The sequence below is a fragment of the Lonchura striata genome, chromosome 3, assembly GCF_046129695.1.
Source record: "Lonchura striata isolate bLonStr1 chromosome 3, bLonStr1.mat, whole genome shotgun sequence".
In the NCBI taxonomy this organism is placed as follows: Eukaryota; Metazoa; Chordata; class Aves; order Passeriformes; family Estrildidae; genus Lonchura; species Lonchura striata.
In genome coordinates this window covers 6,705,717-6,722,428 of record NC_134605.1, presented here as the reverse complement: position 1 = coordinate 6,722,428, position 16,712 = coordinate 6,705,717, and the positions used below count along the sequence as shown (strand labels likewise).

General features: G+C 34.3%; 1 protein-coding gene across 3 annotated transcripts in view; it reads right to left on the bottom strand.

Moving 5' to 3' along the window:
• Positions 1-16,712, bottom strand: part of BABAM2 (BRISC and BRCA1 A complex member 2) — a 159,314-nt gene that overhangs the window by 90,759 nt on the left and 51,843 nt on the right. For all 3 annotated transcript variants that reach the window (XM_021552247.2, XM_021552268.2, XM_021552258.2), the window contains exon 6: positions 15,574-15,648. In XM_021552247.2, coding sequence (XP_021407922.1) covers positions 15,574-15,648 — 75 coding nt within the window. The remainder of the gene's footprint in view (positions 1-15,573; positions 15,649-16,712) is intronic.

Genomic DNA, 16,712 nt, shown 5'->3' with positions numbered 1-16,712 from the left:
TTCTTGTATATATTTATCCCTCAGAAACACAGAACAAGCACATAACACAAAGAGGCCTTTATATATAATGCCATATAATTACCCTTTACATTTCAGATGGTTTGAAAATCTGTGTTTATGAATATAGTTCTGTGATCATGATCCTGTTGACTTCAATGAGGGCAGAGTCCACCTCATGGAATAAAAACACAGTTGTCTCTTGACTGGCCTGAGCTGCACCAATTGGGCCAATTAGACCAGCCCGTCTATAAAGGTATCCGAAATATTTGTTTTTTAAAAATTGCATGCAACTAGTTTCATAACAGGAGACATAACACTTCTTGCCTTGATCACTTTCCAGCATCATAAACCTCTGCCTTTTTTTCTAACACAAACACAGGGAAGTGAAACTACCAGCTAGTCCTTTCCCATAACATGAAATATAATGAAAATTTCTTTGAAAAACAGGGAAGAAAACCCACCAACCACGAGGTATACACCTGCTCTTCACTATAGCCAAAACTCTAGTTTAAACCTAGAAATCAACTCTTTTTCAGGACAGTTGGGTACGTCAGTGATTTGCTTCCAAATGCAAGTGACTTTTTCTCATTAGTGACTAATCAGTTACTGTCTGTAACTGTAATATTGTTTTCAATATTTGTCTAAGAAAAACTGAGAATCTAGATTTAGCAAAGCCACACCAACCTTCCAAAAACTAATATGACAATTTTAATTCCATACTGTGTAATTATCTATAAATATATTGTTTTGTAGGTTTTATTGATCAAAATCTATGTTTTACATCTCGTATTTGTGCCATATCTAACTTTCAACAAAACACATTGCAATGTGTTTTGTTGAAAGTTAGATATGGTGCAAATACAAGATGTAAAACAGGAAGAATACAATAGAAAGAAGTAAACTCTACTCTCATTGTTCTAGTTCTTTTCAGAAAATAATAAAAAAAAAAAAAAACCAAGGTAAAAATTATTCCTTGTACTGCTCTGAAAATACAAGCACACATTAAGCATAAGTTCATTTACTGAAAAGTTGTCTACCTGCTTTTCAGCATGTAAATGCTTCCAAACCACTGAATAGCTGTGCAACCAATAATTTGTTGTAGAAAGAAATTTAAGACTGCAGTTAAGAATCAAAACATTGTATCCATTTGGAACTGTATGCCACTAATAAGTTTTAAATATTTGCCGTTTGTTTTATATAGGAAAACCCAAGAAATTATGTGACTTGCCCTCTCAGCATCAAAATGAATCTCTTTAAGAATCTCAGTGGAAACAAAAAATATATTGTTCTTCCTGATCCTTCATGTTGATAATCTCACAGTGACACAAGGAAAGAGAAGACCCTGATGATCACTCCAAGGCTCTAAAGATATTTGGTAATATATAAAACTATGTATTTGTAATATACCAACCTGTGCACCACCCATGGACAGGGATGCAAAGAGCACATACTGTCCTCTTTTTGTGCCCAACAGTTTTGGTCACTTAAAGGTGAGTTTGAGAATTTTGGCATTACTGCTACACTTAAAAAGGAAATATACTGTTAAAAATGGAATGCAAGTTGAAAAATAGTGCCTATTCACTTTTGAACTTATTTTATGATTTCAAAATCTTAAAATAAAATGTATCATTTTCCCACCCTAGATATCAATGCCCAGTAATTTGTCATCATTCTCAAAAGAAAAACAAAACATATTGAAAAACAATAAATAAACATTTTGCTATCAGTTATGTTTGCACACAACCAGGTTAGAAATGCATTGAAAAACTCTTATCTTCATATATTAATTCTTGGAACACACACATCATCAAGTGCTTTTACTTTTTCTTCATTTTACAGGCAAGTTTCTAAACAAACGCAATTGATAACAGTCTCTAACTGTGGTGGGAAAAGAGATGATAAAAGAAATCAGATCCAGTATCCAGAGAAGGATTTGCACAAATAGAAGAAATATAAGTAGTTGTCTAAAAATTAACTTTTTATGTTTATGGTAGAAAAATTTGAGTTTTAAATCGAATAGTCATTTAAAGCTAAATCTTTATCAGCAACATTTATCAGACTACTTCCTCCCCTGCCAACAAATATTTTTTTTCAGACACAGTATTTCTTCATGTGCTATTTAGAGGGAAATACTTCTCTGCAATAAAAATTCCTTCTGTATTTTTTTTCACTCCCTTCCAACTTATACCAAACAAGAAAGCATAACAGACATCCTTTTATGGTTAAAAAGATCCTGACCAAGGTTCTTAATGTTCTTGGACAAGCAATGCCCACATTACCACAACACTTTCTTGACTTAACACAGTTTGAAGATGAGGATGATGCTTTACATGCTCCAGGCTGAACAGATTTGTTAGGAAGACATGTCCTGACAGATATGCTTAAGAGAATAAGGCCATTGATTAATCAAGAAAGGAGTCCATTAAAATAATGGAATTAATATATTTGTAGATGGTTACTTAACAGGACACTGTCAAGGTATTTTTGTCAATTTTTGAATATTCCCTTCTCAATCAGCATTAATACATGCTTGGCTACATATCTGCCTAGCTTTCCGTGTGTTAGAAGCTGGATTGCAATTAATGGCTGCATTAAAAGAAAAAAAAAATGGAAACAGTCCCAAACTAATCATTTACATGAAGTGATAAATTAAGCATTTGCAAATACTTTGTTTTCTGTGCTATAGTTTTGCAAAGATCTGAACACCATCACGCACAGGAGAAACAAATAAATATCTGGAGACAATACTGTAAAAGTTTCAAAATAGTGTTTTTAAAAGTTTACATGCAGTAAGCTTCCAAAATATTAATCCAAGAATATTTTTCATTGTATTGTTCAAAAAATACAAAATTAGAACACAAAGATAAAGAGATAAGACACTTTTCCAGTCTTTCTCTGTGATTCAAAAAACACTAATGTTTTGTACAGCTGTAAATATCTTAATTGAAAGTATGTTCCAGAATTGTCTTAATATGGTAATGCAGGGACTATTCATCTTCCTCTATAAATTCAGACTCTTGTTTTTTCTGTCCAACCCCAAAATAGCTTTTGCATATTCAATGAGCAATTAACAGTCTTCATACTGAAAACTAATTATTGATTCTTTTAGCTTACATTTAAGGAGAGATTTCCTTCACAGTAACAGTGACGATAAACTCAGTGAAAGAAGAAGACAATCAGCTGCACCATGATCTACCACAAATGTCCCCAAATGGATCACTTGACTAAAGATTTAAACTGTATAATGGCTTAGAAGGGCATTTCCAAATTGTCTGAAACAACACTGATAATCAGATGATTAAGCTGCAGGAAGGAGTTTACAAACAAATTCCACTGAATGCCTTGGTGCTAAGCAAGTGTAAATACACTAATTGTGCATTCATCCCACTTGAGCCAAGTTGTTCTAAAACTTTCTGGATGATGAAAAGATTTTGAATGTCTCAAGTTTTTCATTCTAGTGTAGACATACTGTAACATTTTTTTTCTCTTAGTTTCGTTTCAGATTCAGTGCATATGTAACCACTCTTTTCAGACACTTCCCCACTCTCTTCACTCCTTTCCCTGACCTGTTTCTAGTCTCAAAAGATAATTAAGTTCATAGAAGCTCTATGGAGATCAGCAGGCAGGTAGAGGAGAGACACAACTGGTTATTCCACCAAATACTGTGACAGGTCAATTCAGTTTGCTATGAAAGGCAGCAAAAGTGGGGGGAAAGAGTGAAAACACTCCTCATCTTTTCACTTGATAAATCCTACACAGGACACATGGGAGAACAATAACAGCATAGTGCAGCGATTCAAGATGAGGGATTAAACCTGTGTGAAATGAAGCTTCACTATTTCTACTGCTCACAAATGTGGTGATTTTACTAAAAAACGACATCTGTATGTGCCAAAAAACTGCTCTAGAAGAGGCATCCTGCTAAGCACACTCATGTTCTGTCTTGATGAAGAGCATTGCAAAATTAATTGTATTTCTTTTTTCAAATCCCATTTACACAGATCACTATTAGAATTTTCCAAGTTCCTGGGAATGCATCCTTCCAAACTTATGAGACTGCAATTTTTTCAATCTTACATGGATCTCCACTTCTTAATTGGCTTTGAATGACTCTCAGTTCTTTTCTATTAAATTCTCTCTTTGTGCTATATCGTTTATATTTAGTATTGAAGGACTATATTAACATAATTCTTACTCATACACAGTTACCTCCTTGTAACAGTGATAACATTTCTGTATCAGTGGCACATAACTTTCTACACCATTTTTCCAGGAGGGATAAGTTTATTCAGCTATAGTTACAAAATTCATAAATAAAGAAGCCAAGAGAAAGTAATTCTGCATACTGCAATGCTGCCTCACATGAGTCAGAGAAATAATACATGCCTCCAAGTTGCTTTAATAGGTATAGTCTCCTAAATGTGATACTATCATTGCCTGAAGGTCTGTAAACGGGCCTGCAGTTTGATCACACATCTTTTCAAGAAGGAGCTGGCAACATGTGGTAAACAGCAACAACAACAACAAAAAAAGAAACAAAGAGAATATTTTAGCTATTAAGTTGCTGCCATACAGTAAAACTGATGCTGCAAGAACACAGTCGTAAATGCCAGTCTTGTTTATTACAAATTCAGTTTCACAGCTTCTTATGAAACATTTGCTATTGCATCAAGAGAATCTCTCTGGTAATTTCATTTCAACATTTCTTTTGTTTTAAAAAAGCTCATAAAACACTCAGTCCTAAAGCACTGTATTATTAATACCTCAGTCTTCTATTTCTACCAAGCAAGTAATATCCACCTATAATTTACACATCTTGAAATAAAGTTTCAATAATTTCTAATTTCTGATTTTATATTTAAAAAACCCTAAAACTTCAAAAGGCACCGTGTAAAAAGGAATATTAATACAAGAGAAACTGCTCTTCTGTTCAGTAGCTCTAGTGCAGTCAATGTTAATTACACAAAACAAAGCCCAGAAATTACTGCCATTTAACAGCCTTTTATTGACACTGTCAAAATAAATGATATGCATAAAATGAAATGGATACACAAAGAACTACATTTTACATAGAAAGGTAAGTGTTGTAAAGGAAGATGAAACACAGCTTTAAGAATATAAAATTAAAATTGTATTTTAGTTTAAATATTTCTCATACAGACTGCAAGTCAGATTGCATGTACTCTCATCTCTGTTCTGCCATTTATTTGCTGTTCAATTTTTTTAAAAATAAGTGAAAGAGTTGCAGTGCTTTTCTTTCATGCAGAACACAGCTCAGTTCTGTGAGCTTTAGAAAGAAGATGTAATTGAGGTTCTAAGTATCTTCAGAGATACAGTTATTGTCCAGATATGAAGAGGTGCCCAAAATCACCTTAAGACACTCAAGAATACTCAAGAATGTTATAATGGCACAACAGTAAGAACCCATAATAGTGGAAAAATGGCCTAGGAGAAAATTCTCCAGCATCTCTGAAGTCACACAACTCTTTCTCTTGACAGGAATGGATTGTTTTCCTTGAAGAGAAGTGTGTCAAAATGAACAGAAGTTAAATGACTGCTAATTTTACCAGTGATGAGTTGTGAAGGTTATAGACAGCAGGGAGAGGAAGAACACTGCTCTGGTTAAAGCCTTGGACAAGCTCTACTCACAGCTCAGGATTCCCCTCTGAATTTGCATATACCTAGGTCATGTTTCAAGTCCTGTCCGAAACACAGATGTTTTTTATATGTCACAACTCCTATGAAAAATATATTAAATTAGAACTTGTGAGATGTTCAGTTACTAACTTCATCTAATTTATGTAGGGAGAAAAAGCAACAATACCTACATGTATATCAAAATGGGAACCTGGGTATAATTTGACCTATATTTCAAGAGCTTATCTAATCACTTAAAAATAGTAAAATGAAAATTAAATAAGATTTATTACTTAGAAGAAGTAATGAGTCTTGGTGAAATGAGATAGAATTAATGATTTTTATCTAGGACACACATTATAAATGCTGAACAATGAAAATAATAATTTGGAATGAGCGTGTTTATTCTTTGTTAACCAACACATTATCCTCAGGGTTTTGCAAATGAATCACTGATTATTTACATACCATCAGTCAGTCATCAGTTTTAGTCAAGCCATCAGTCATATTTGTCTAACATTTTTCTACACCAGAAAAGATGTTACAGTAAAACATAGAATATCTGATATCTCCAAATACAAACACATTTTGATATATTAAAAGCATATATATTTCAGTAGTTTATTACTTGAGACAGCTACAAAAGCAATTAATTAAAATGACAAAATATGGCAAGAGATGGAACAGCATGATCAGTTTAACTCTATTTCCCTATTTTCCTTCACCAGAAGGACTTTCTAATGGTATTATATGGATATACTTAAGTGCTATATACGCACTCTAGACAGTTCATTACACAACTCAAAACCAACATTTAATTCATGGACATGTTTTTGCCCAAATTTTGATGTACTGGTAACCTGTTAAGGCGCAAGGAGTGCACCTAATTGCACCCACTGAAGCCAAACTAATGCTCCTCCCCACTGCCCCTTCTCTCCCATGGATGTGCTGTTTGCAAAGATTACAGGTCCCAGCACATGAAAGACATACAAGTTCTAGCATGAACACATAAACTCTTAAAACAGCAACAGAGAGTCAAGAAGTCTAAGTTTTACTTGCTGTTCTTACACTGTCTCACTGAGATGCTGCTGGACAAGGCAGATTTTCCTTTAGCCTTCTCCATCTAAAGAAAATGCCTACATACACCTTCTGTATACAAGCAACTACCTTCCTAAAGAGAAGTTACTATAGAAATTAAAAGATTTAAGGAACATGACACACTATTAGCTAGTAACTGGTAGACAAAATGCTGTGCATTTTTTGGTAGCATGGAAGAAAAACAGCAGAACATCCTATTTTTTTTGGTTTTACTTTATGTTTTATGGTATTATGATTAATGACATTGCCACTATCAATTAGACAAAAATAAAAGTGATGGATCAGTCAACCTCAATATGCTTACTGCTGAGAGTAATTGTTTCAATGTTAAAACTTTAATTTTTTTATTTTTATTTTTTCTTAAACCTCTAAACCCACAAAACCGAGCAAAAGTGAGAAGTGTTACACATGCCACTACATGATTATTTTACATACATATATTTTAAAAAAACCCAAACAAATGAAACCTCCTTTTAAGACTGGCAGTCATGAAAGGATTTTGTATATTTAACAAAATGAAAAAGTTACTAATGCAAATCACAGCATTCAAACCAAGCATGACTAAAAATCATATGAAATCACCATACAGATGCACATTCAAGTTAATACTATTCCTTCTTAAGAAGACATAGTCCACTAAGCTGAAAGCCAGAATAAAAGAACCCCAGAACATTAAACCAACCCAGTCCTTATAACAGCAACTGGCACTTTTATAAACAAAATTTACATTAAAATGTCAATATATGAGCTGCTGTAGGATTTAAGCTCTGTTCTGAAGCCTTAGAAAAAAACCCAGTACCAGAAAGGTACTGTGGGCTCAGCATGGAAGCATCCTTCAGAAAATCATGCTATCATGCTTTATGCACTTCTGTATTTGCAGATACAGATTTGCTGGTTCATGAGTTTTACAGATTATTTGCTACATTCAAAATCTATGCTCAACAACTTTGCAAATATTTTTTTTCCTTCAAGAAGAAACAGCAGTGTAGAATGAATGCAAGAGTTTTAAAAATATGTATTTCCAAGACCCACTTTCCAGATTAAGACACTGTACATTGCTTGTTCTACATATTACGGGCAGACCATGACAGATAAAACAAGCACCATCATTATGTAATAATCTGCAATTATTTTTATGGCTATTGAATTCCATTCTCCTTATGCAATGCATAAAATGCAAATGTAAAGCAATAGTACAAATTACAAGCCCTAACAAGGCAGTAAATCTGAACAAAGTCATGCAACATAACATGTCTATAAACTTTCCCACCAGATGCAAAAAAGCCTTTCAAAAGCTGCTCTTTTAAACTTATTTTTCTTTATTTTTAAAAATAAAATTAATGAAAATCCCCCTATCTCTAGGCACATCTGAATAACAAATTAATAGTCCTACAAAATTTGAGGAGATTTCACAGAAATCAAGATGTATATTGTAAGATTTATCAGTAGATGTGGTGGTCCTTTCCTTTACTATTGCATTATAAAAATAAAATGTTTCAAAATAAAAGATCTGTCATCAGAAATACAGTTGATTGGAGACTATGATTCATATTAAGATCATAACCTATAAAAATCATCAGCTGTGCAGAATGAGCTGTTCCAGTTGACAGATCTTATTAACAAAATCTTCCAATAAATTACAGAAAACGCTGATTTTAAAAAATTGCTTTTGGCTTTCAGCATATGGAGCTTAAGGTGCTCCAGACACTAACATATTTTATGTGGTTTTAGTCACTAGATGCTACAAAGAAGTCATCTTGTTCTGGAAAAGCTGTACTAATATGTTTAGTGAGAGTGAAGGGAATTTTTTTCCCCAGAATTCAAATATAACATGTTTTGATCATGAAGTACACTTTCATATAGCTTCGCTTCCCTTGGTTTGTGGGCTGAAGATATTAAGAACAAAATCATGAAAGGATGACTAATTAAATCATAGTGTCTGTAAGTATTTCTGCAGCTTCACTGAACTAAAGCAGTTATCACTTTACTCTTAAGCTCTCCAACACCAGAATCAGTAGATTCTGTGAAAAAACAAGGGGTGACCAATTCTGAAAAACTCTGTGAGGGTCAATAATATGATATGACTACAATGGTATGACCAGCCAAGAAGCACAGTACAATGGAATATGAAAGATCTTATACATTTTTACCTATAGTAACAAGTGAAACATCTTGCAAAATGAAAAACCGAAACAAAATCCCCAAACATTCATGGCTGACAGATCCTATGTTTTTTAAGCTGTAATGAAAACTAGACACTCAAAATATTTCAGCACCAAAAAAAGTCTAGTTTTCTGATTCTACAATGTTTAAACTACCAGAAATGTTTCATGACATGAAGGCATTTTTTTCCCTCCCCATGTTATTTTTGACCTCAGTCAACATGTAAGGTTCAGTGCATGGAGATTTTCCTGCTTCTGGCACTGGGCTGCTACTCTGACAATGGTCAATGTACTGAGCTCAAGGAGCACTTCCTCATGGATACTTTGCTGTTATTTTCAGTGGAAAACATTGGCTAGCAGAAATAAACTGCAGATTACTGGGCACAGGCTAAAGTGAAAACTCTGTAAGAGGCAAGCATCAATGTCATCTATACTGATGTCTTCTGCACACACAGCTTACATTTATTTTCCCAGCCTCTAGATCATGCAATTTACTGTCTTCAGGTGCTACAAATGCTACTGTTTCAAATACTGCCAGTACTAACTTGCAGAAAACCATTTCTAATCTAAAATCTCAATAGCTCATTATAATTGTATGTTATAAAGTTTGCCTTCATTAACAGAAGCCTAGACAATCTTCGATGATCCATTATTCTGTTTAAGTAAGTTAATGCAAGTATAGTAATCAATCAGGTAAATATCATACTGTCATCTACTTTTAAAATATAAACTATTTGCTCCAAATGCTTGCATACATCTCAAGATAAGGAATACTTTATGGAATGAAATCCAGGAAGTTAACTTTATGCCTTCGTCACAAAGTCTTAAGTAGTATAATATTAACAGCAATCTAAATTAGCCTAAAAGATCTCTATGCAAAGCACAGTTAGATTATTGTGAATTATGAGGACTACATATTATTTCAGGATTATCTGTCAGTCTTATAAACTTCCAGTTTTGCTATTGATAAAAGAGGTAAAATGACACCAGGCACCACAGACCTGACAAGCTTCACATGGCATGCAGGTCCATCATTCTATCCAATACAACATAAATATATTTTGGAAGATAGTCAAATAGAATATGCTGCATAACATTCTGCACTCTTTTGAGAGGTAGCTGCCTGGCACATACTAAAACAGTCTAGTGCAAAAAGATCAAGTCAGATCTGAACTCCACATCATTCTAACCACTGTTGTGACCACACTACACATCAGGTTTTAGTTAGCTGCAAACAAAATCAATGAAGTCTAAAAGCAAAATAAAATATTATTATTTCTCAGAATATTTAGCTCGGTTTTTTTAAACTTCATTAGAACTTCATATGAGTGTATTTGTTTTGGTATTTGCAGCAATTTAATACAAACCTTAAATGCTGTAAAAAGAATCAAACTGCTAAAGCACAACAGTAAAGAAATTGGCCTGTAAAAATATCTCATTTGACCCTGCATATTATATTTTTGTTTGTTCCGTGTTACAGTTAATTATTCAAACATAGACAAATATAGTAGTCTTTTCACAGTCCCTGGAATTTGGTCTACATTGTAAACAAAAGTTGCAGTGAAGTCTTTCAAGAGACTTCCAAATGATGAAATCAGACTAAGGGAAAAAAACCACCAATACATTCTTATCTTTCAATTTGAACCTGAGTATAAACCTCTTCCATTGACAGTCTTACACACAACTGTTTGGCCCCTGGCAATGTGTCTAGACAATGTCTGTTATTTATTTCAGTTTTAAAAGATATGCACTAAATACAATGGTCATCAAAAAAAAAAAAAAAAGCATCTAAAGAAACAGGTCTGTGTTGTGTATTTCCTTTACACTTCAATACTGACAAATTATTGGAAGGCTTCTGGTCACAGCATCATAGCTAAAATAGTCCTGATATAAACTATGTACTGGAGCTCAACAAGCAGGTACATACACATAGGAAATGAGTACTTAAAAAGTTGCATACAAGAAGGTGGTGTTATTCAGGGAACATTTTACTTAGTCAAAACATTAAAAATCCCCATGGAAATAGGAAGAAAAACACCTAAATGTCTTGTTTTTAACAGCATCACTGACAATACACTCTGAAATTCACTGATACTGTGCAAGCATGCTACAGTCACATAAACAAGTACAATTTGCAAATTACTGAGCCAGAGGTTTTTAATGATGTCATTATGATTACATATGTGCCCCTAGCTGACAAAATCTACCAAGAAAGAAACAAAACTACACAGAATTAATGTACCTAGGTAGCCAAGAAGGTCCATGGCATCCTGACTTGTATCAGCAATAGCGTGGCCAGCAGAATCAGGGCAGTGACCGTAGCCTTGTACTCGGCACTGGTGAGGCCACATCTCCAGTCTTGTGATGAGTGAAGAAGGCATCTGGGGTTGCTTAGGATGGAGAATTTGAGACTCAAGGAGGACCCTTATCTCTCTCTGCAAACACCTGAAAGGAGGTTGTAATGACGTGGGGGTCAGACCCTTTTCCCAGGTAACAATAACAGGAGAAGAGGAAATGGCCTCAAGTTGCACCAGAGGAGGTTTAGATTAGATACATGGAAAAATTTGTTCACAGAAAGAGTGATCAGGCACTGGAACTGACTGCCCAGAGAAGTGATGGAGTCACCACCTCTGGAAATGTTAATTTGATGTGTAGATGGGACACTTAGGGATGGGCATGGGTTAATAGTGGACTTGGACTTGGGATAATGGTTTGACTTCATGATCTTAAAAGTCTTTTCTAACCTAAAAAATTCTATGAAAATTTTAAAGAGGTATTTTAGATGTTGAGCCTATTACCTATTTTATTACTGTGGCATACACGGTATCTGTAAAGAGGCAGAAATGCAAACTAGAGACTGACTCTCAAAATGCGTATGTATGGTGAAGACTTCCCTTTGTAAAATACTGTGGAGAAAATGAAAAATGCTGCAACCAACAGAAAATAATTTAATTTGAAATGAACATGCTGATTAAAAATCCAACTGCATAAAAAGGCAAAGGAAAAGTATACATGGATTTTCCTGAGCCAAAGCCTCATTCTTTTCAAATAAGAGAACCTTAATGAAAGATTTATCATAATAAATTTTGCAGTAGTTTGAGCCATCAGCTTGATTCTGCGGCTGTTCAACACAAAGTTTTCACTTAAATGGATTTGCATAAGAGAACCATTTGAAAATGGATACAAAGGTCCACATTCAATTAAAACCTTTGCATTAAAGTATAACTTTCTAAAAGAAAGTATAATGAATGTGCTTTTTAAGTGTAAGCCAACATTTCTTTTAGAACAGCTCTTTAGCATAGAAAATACACAATATTTTTTCCTTCAAATGTAAAGGAATATGGCAAGAGAAGTTATGAAGAGAGATTTATCTGCTGCAGGCATTATAACAGGTATTATGTTTCCAACTAAATAAAATCTGAAGAAATTTTACTAGAATAACTGAAGAAATTTTGCTACAACTTTAGATTTCAAAGGAAGAAAGTGTACTCTGCATTGTGCTTTTGATTACCCTTAGTATTCTTAATTTACTCATCTATTTTACTTGAAATGTATACACACTTAAACTCAATTGTAAATTTAGTGCTACAAATAACTTTGAAATAACCTGGCAAATTCACCTCTCCAGGCCATAACAATCCAACTTATGCTACACCTCCAAACTTTTATTCTTTATAGGAAAAGTACTTCTCACCACAATCAGTACAAAGTTGACAGAATAATATCTTATGATTCCAGAGTGTATTCTCAACAACCCCAAAGATTTTGTAACATTGCATACTTATCTCACAGCTTACATTGTATCATAAGTCAGAACTCAGGTTCTACGAAATTTTACTGTCATGCTTGTAGTGTGATTACCTACTGACAACAACAAAAACTTCAGAAGAGCATTAGAAATCACTGGGATACTAGGGGTGATTGATTAGGCAAAAATAATGGTCTTTAATATTTCACCAGATTTTAATACAAGTAGTATTAATTAAATATAAAAAAGAAGATGTCAGAGAAAGCATAACATGTTTGAACTTTGCAAATCATTACAGAGAAGCTACTATATTACACTATAAGATTGGCTACAGACTAGAATGCAATTCAATCACATTAAATTCTGCAGTAAAACATTAAGCTGTTAATACACTAACAGCCTTCAATTACTGATTGCTCTTCCACCTTTCAGAGTAATATATTAACAATTATTTCCACTGCATCAATAAATGCTTTATTAACCTTGTACCACAATCCAGCAGGTAGCATTGAAACCAGCATAACTAGCAGCCATGATGGAAATAAACTATTTTAATGCAGTACATTAAGGGTCTATTTATATCAAAAGTCTCATCCATGAAAAACACATGGACAACTTAAAAAAAAATCTTTTTTGTTTAATAGGTCTTTTACTAATTTGGAGTAGTCAGATTACAATTACTTAAATCACAACAGAGTAGTCCTGATTCTACCTGCTTTTATGATGTTTATGTTGCTGTTACAAGAGATGACATTCTTATAGCTCAGAGTACATACAGGAAGCTAAAGGCAGAAGGGTGTAAGATCCTGCCTGCTACACAGCACACTCTGTCATAAGCCATGCTGGAGACTAAATCAAGCCATTTTTCTACTGTCAACAAATACTTCTGGAATAAAGCAATATTTCTTCTCCTGTGGCTACTCAGCCAGACTACATGTCACTTTCCTACTACAGTTGCCAGCTTGAACTGTAGCAGCCTGATCAAGAAAACTGAGGATTTCACTAGTACATTGCTCATCAAGAAGGATCTGCTGCTGTAAAAATCCAGGCTATAACATACAAAAACACATTAATTTTACAACCCCAAAGCTAAGACATTAAGATTTCTGAAATATCAAAATAAAGGCAGATTGGGAAACTTTGATTCTGCTACCTGCTCTGTGTGTCTCTTCACCTCACACTACATATGCATGCAAAATAATCATATGCTTTCCTTCAGACTAATGAATTACTCAGTACTCAGGATGAACAAAGCTCCAGGAGGAGCCTTGTGGAGCACTAACGATTTACCCACAGTATACAAACCTTGTTTAGAGAAGATTTTTAGTGAACATGATTGGCAATCACAGTTGGGAGGATATGCTGTCATGCATTAAAATGTTACTCTTCAGAAACAACTGCAGATTCCATCACGGTGTTCCTACATGATGACAGGTATGTAAGTCATATGCCACCTTCCAACCTGAAAGGTTTTCCAGAAACTCCATTCCTGGGAAACTGAGAGGTACAAGACAGCCCTACAACTGAAGTTATTGGACATATTCCTTCTGCACTTGTCCTGAAACTCTTGACTCATTTAAAATTGTTCCTGAAAAATACAGCACTTGGGAGTTAGGGCAGAATATTATACACTCTCAGTCTTTTTTTTCCTCAGAGTCTTTCAGAAGCAAATCACAGATAGCCTGCAGTCTAGGTAAACTGTTGCTGTGTTGTGCTTAACACCAACATTCCAGAAAAGGCCTTAGCCAACCCTCTTACCTCTGATCAGAAACATACCCATCAAGTGAGAAGAAAAAGTCCAGTGGAAGACAGCAGCTGGGAGAAAGAGCTGCTATTGAAAGTATCTGTATACTTTTGAGAAGCAGCTCATTACTCAAACAGAAAAATCTACAGAAGCTACAAAGATCATAAGATTCCAGTCTCAAACTGCAACCAAAAATTTCAGTCAAGATTATAGTTTGCCTGCCTTTACTTTCATGGTTTGTAGCTTGAGACATCTTATTTGGTGAAACACTGAAGACTCACACTTGCAACTGTGATTTAACAATAGTTGAAGACAGTCCTAACAATAAAACGAAGAGGAGGTAATAGAATCCGTGTTGACAATTTCATCTCAACACATTAGTTTTTAAAGATTAAGTAGCTGTTCCTCTTTACAAATATTCAAAAGAAGGCAGACAAACGGTTTAAAGGAAAGATGAATCTTGGCAACATCAACTGACTCAAACCTTGTCTGCAGTGTAAGTTCTGATGCTTCATTCTGACAGTCATGATAAGACAAAAACACTGGATCTCTCACTGCATTCTCTAAATATACTAAAATTGACCTTATGATGGGCTTCCATAGTAGCTGCTTTAAAGAGAGACTGTCCCTGTGCTGTAAAACCCACTAATTTCAATCTCTTCCATGGTGGTAGTTTGTCACAAATTGCTTTTTCTGTTTTTATTTCTCCTCTTAGCAAAGAAATAAATGCTTTTTTATCCCAACTTGCAAAAATACAGTACTACTTTCAAAAGTATCTGGTCAAATTTCTGTTCATTGTGAACAATGAGTAAAATAATCACTGAAACTTTCAGTTCAAGTAACCAGAATTTGCTTTCATTCCCTGTTAAGAAATGGTATATTTAATTTGCTTTTCTGCTTCTACTGTCAAGACTATTGGTACAATGGAGACTGTTCATTAAAAATTCCAACACTGACATGTCATGAAATTCCAGAGACTCATATAAAAGATGTCACTAAAGTAGCACACAAAACAACAGCATGCCCAACATCACCTTTCCAAAACATAATACAATCAGATTTAGAAATGGTGAACTTTCAAACTCTTGGAGAGCAGGAAGGCAGGAAAATCAAACCAATTACTAAAGACATTGCAATAATTCATCCTCTCTCACAAATACTGTCAAATCAGACAGTGACTTTACCTTGAGAAGGTATGTAGGAATATTGCTGAAATCAACAGGCAACTTCAAGAGGAAGCGAGCCGAGAATTCTCCAGTCTGTGGAAAAAAGGTAACATTAATGAGACCTGGTAGCTAAAGGAGAACCACAAACATTCTGAAGACCAAATATTATCCAGAAAAGCATGTAAGAGCTCATAACAAAGAGAAGAGATGAGATTTAAAACAAAATTGCTGAATAGAAGTACTGGAGGGGAGAAAAATAAATTATAGCTTTCACAGGTGTCACATGAAAAAACACCTTAAAAAACATTAACCCTCATTGCCAGTAAGTCAAGAGCAAAAAGTAGTTAGAATAAAACAATGTTCATGACAAAAAATCAGACTATATTTTGTTACACCCTAAATATAGATGTATCTTGGCCGCACTCATTTCCGGACGAAGGTCTGGCGAGAGCTGCAAAGAGCCTGAAAGCAAAGCTAAAAACTTGAGAAATTGATGAGAAAACATATATAAAACAGAAGCATTTTTACAAACACTGCAGATATATGTAAGAGAATTTGTGTTTCAAAAGATGAGCACATATCAAAAGTGTCCTCTGAATAAAGTTAGAGAAAAAGAGTTTAAGTAGAAGGTTCTTAATTTGTCTTCAGAATTATGTAACTCTAAACATCTAGACAACCGTTTACTGAAAATTTGCCAAGTGTCCCATACACATTGCTCTTTTTTACGTATAAAGGGTATGTGAAGGAAATGGAAAGGATTTCCTCTCTGTTTCATACACTTCCTTAAAACCAGACTTTGTCCACCTGGTTATAAAGTAATGAAGTTAACTGGTTTTTAAAAACAAATACCTGCCTGATTTCCTCCATGTTAATTGTTATCTCTGTTTTTTTAGTTCAATATAGTAGCTACATAGCAGCTATATTTGTTTGGTAGGTTGAATTACCAGTAAAGAAAGTGTTAAACATCAGTTTTATGCAATTAATTATAAAAAGTGGGATAATTTGAGACAAGCTAACCAATTTGTCAGTGCCAATCTGATTCTGGGTCTATCTACCAGATATGAACTAGAGATAACTCATTCTACCTTTAAGTCACTAAACAAGAGAAAACAAGATCCAGAATGGAACTGAAATGCTCCCAATGGTACCTTTCAAGT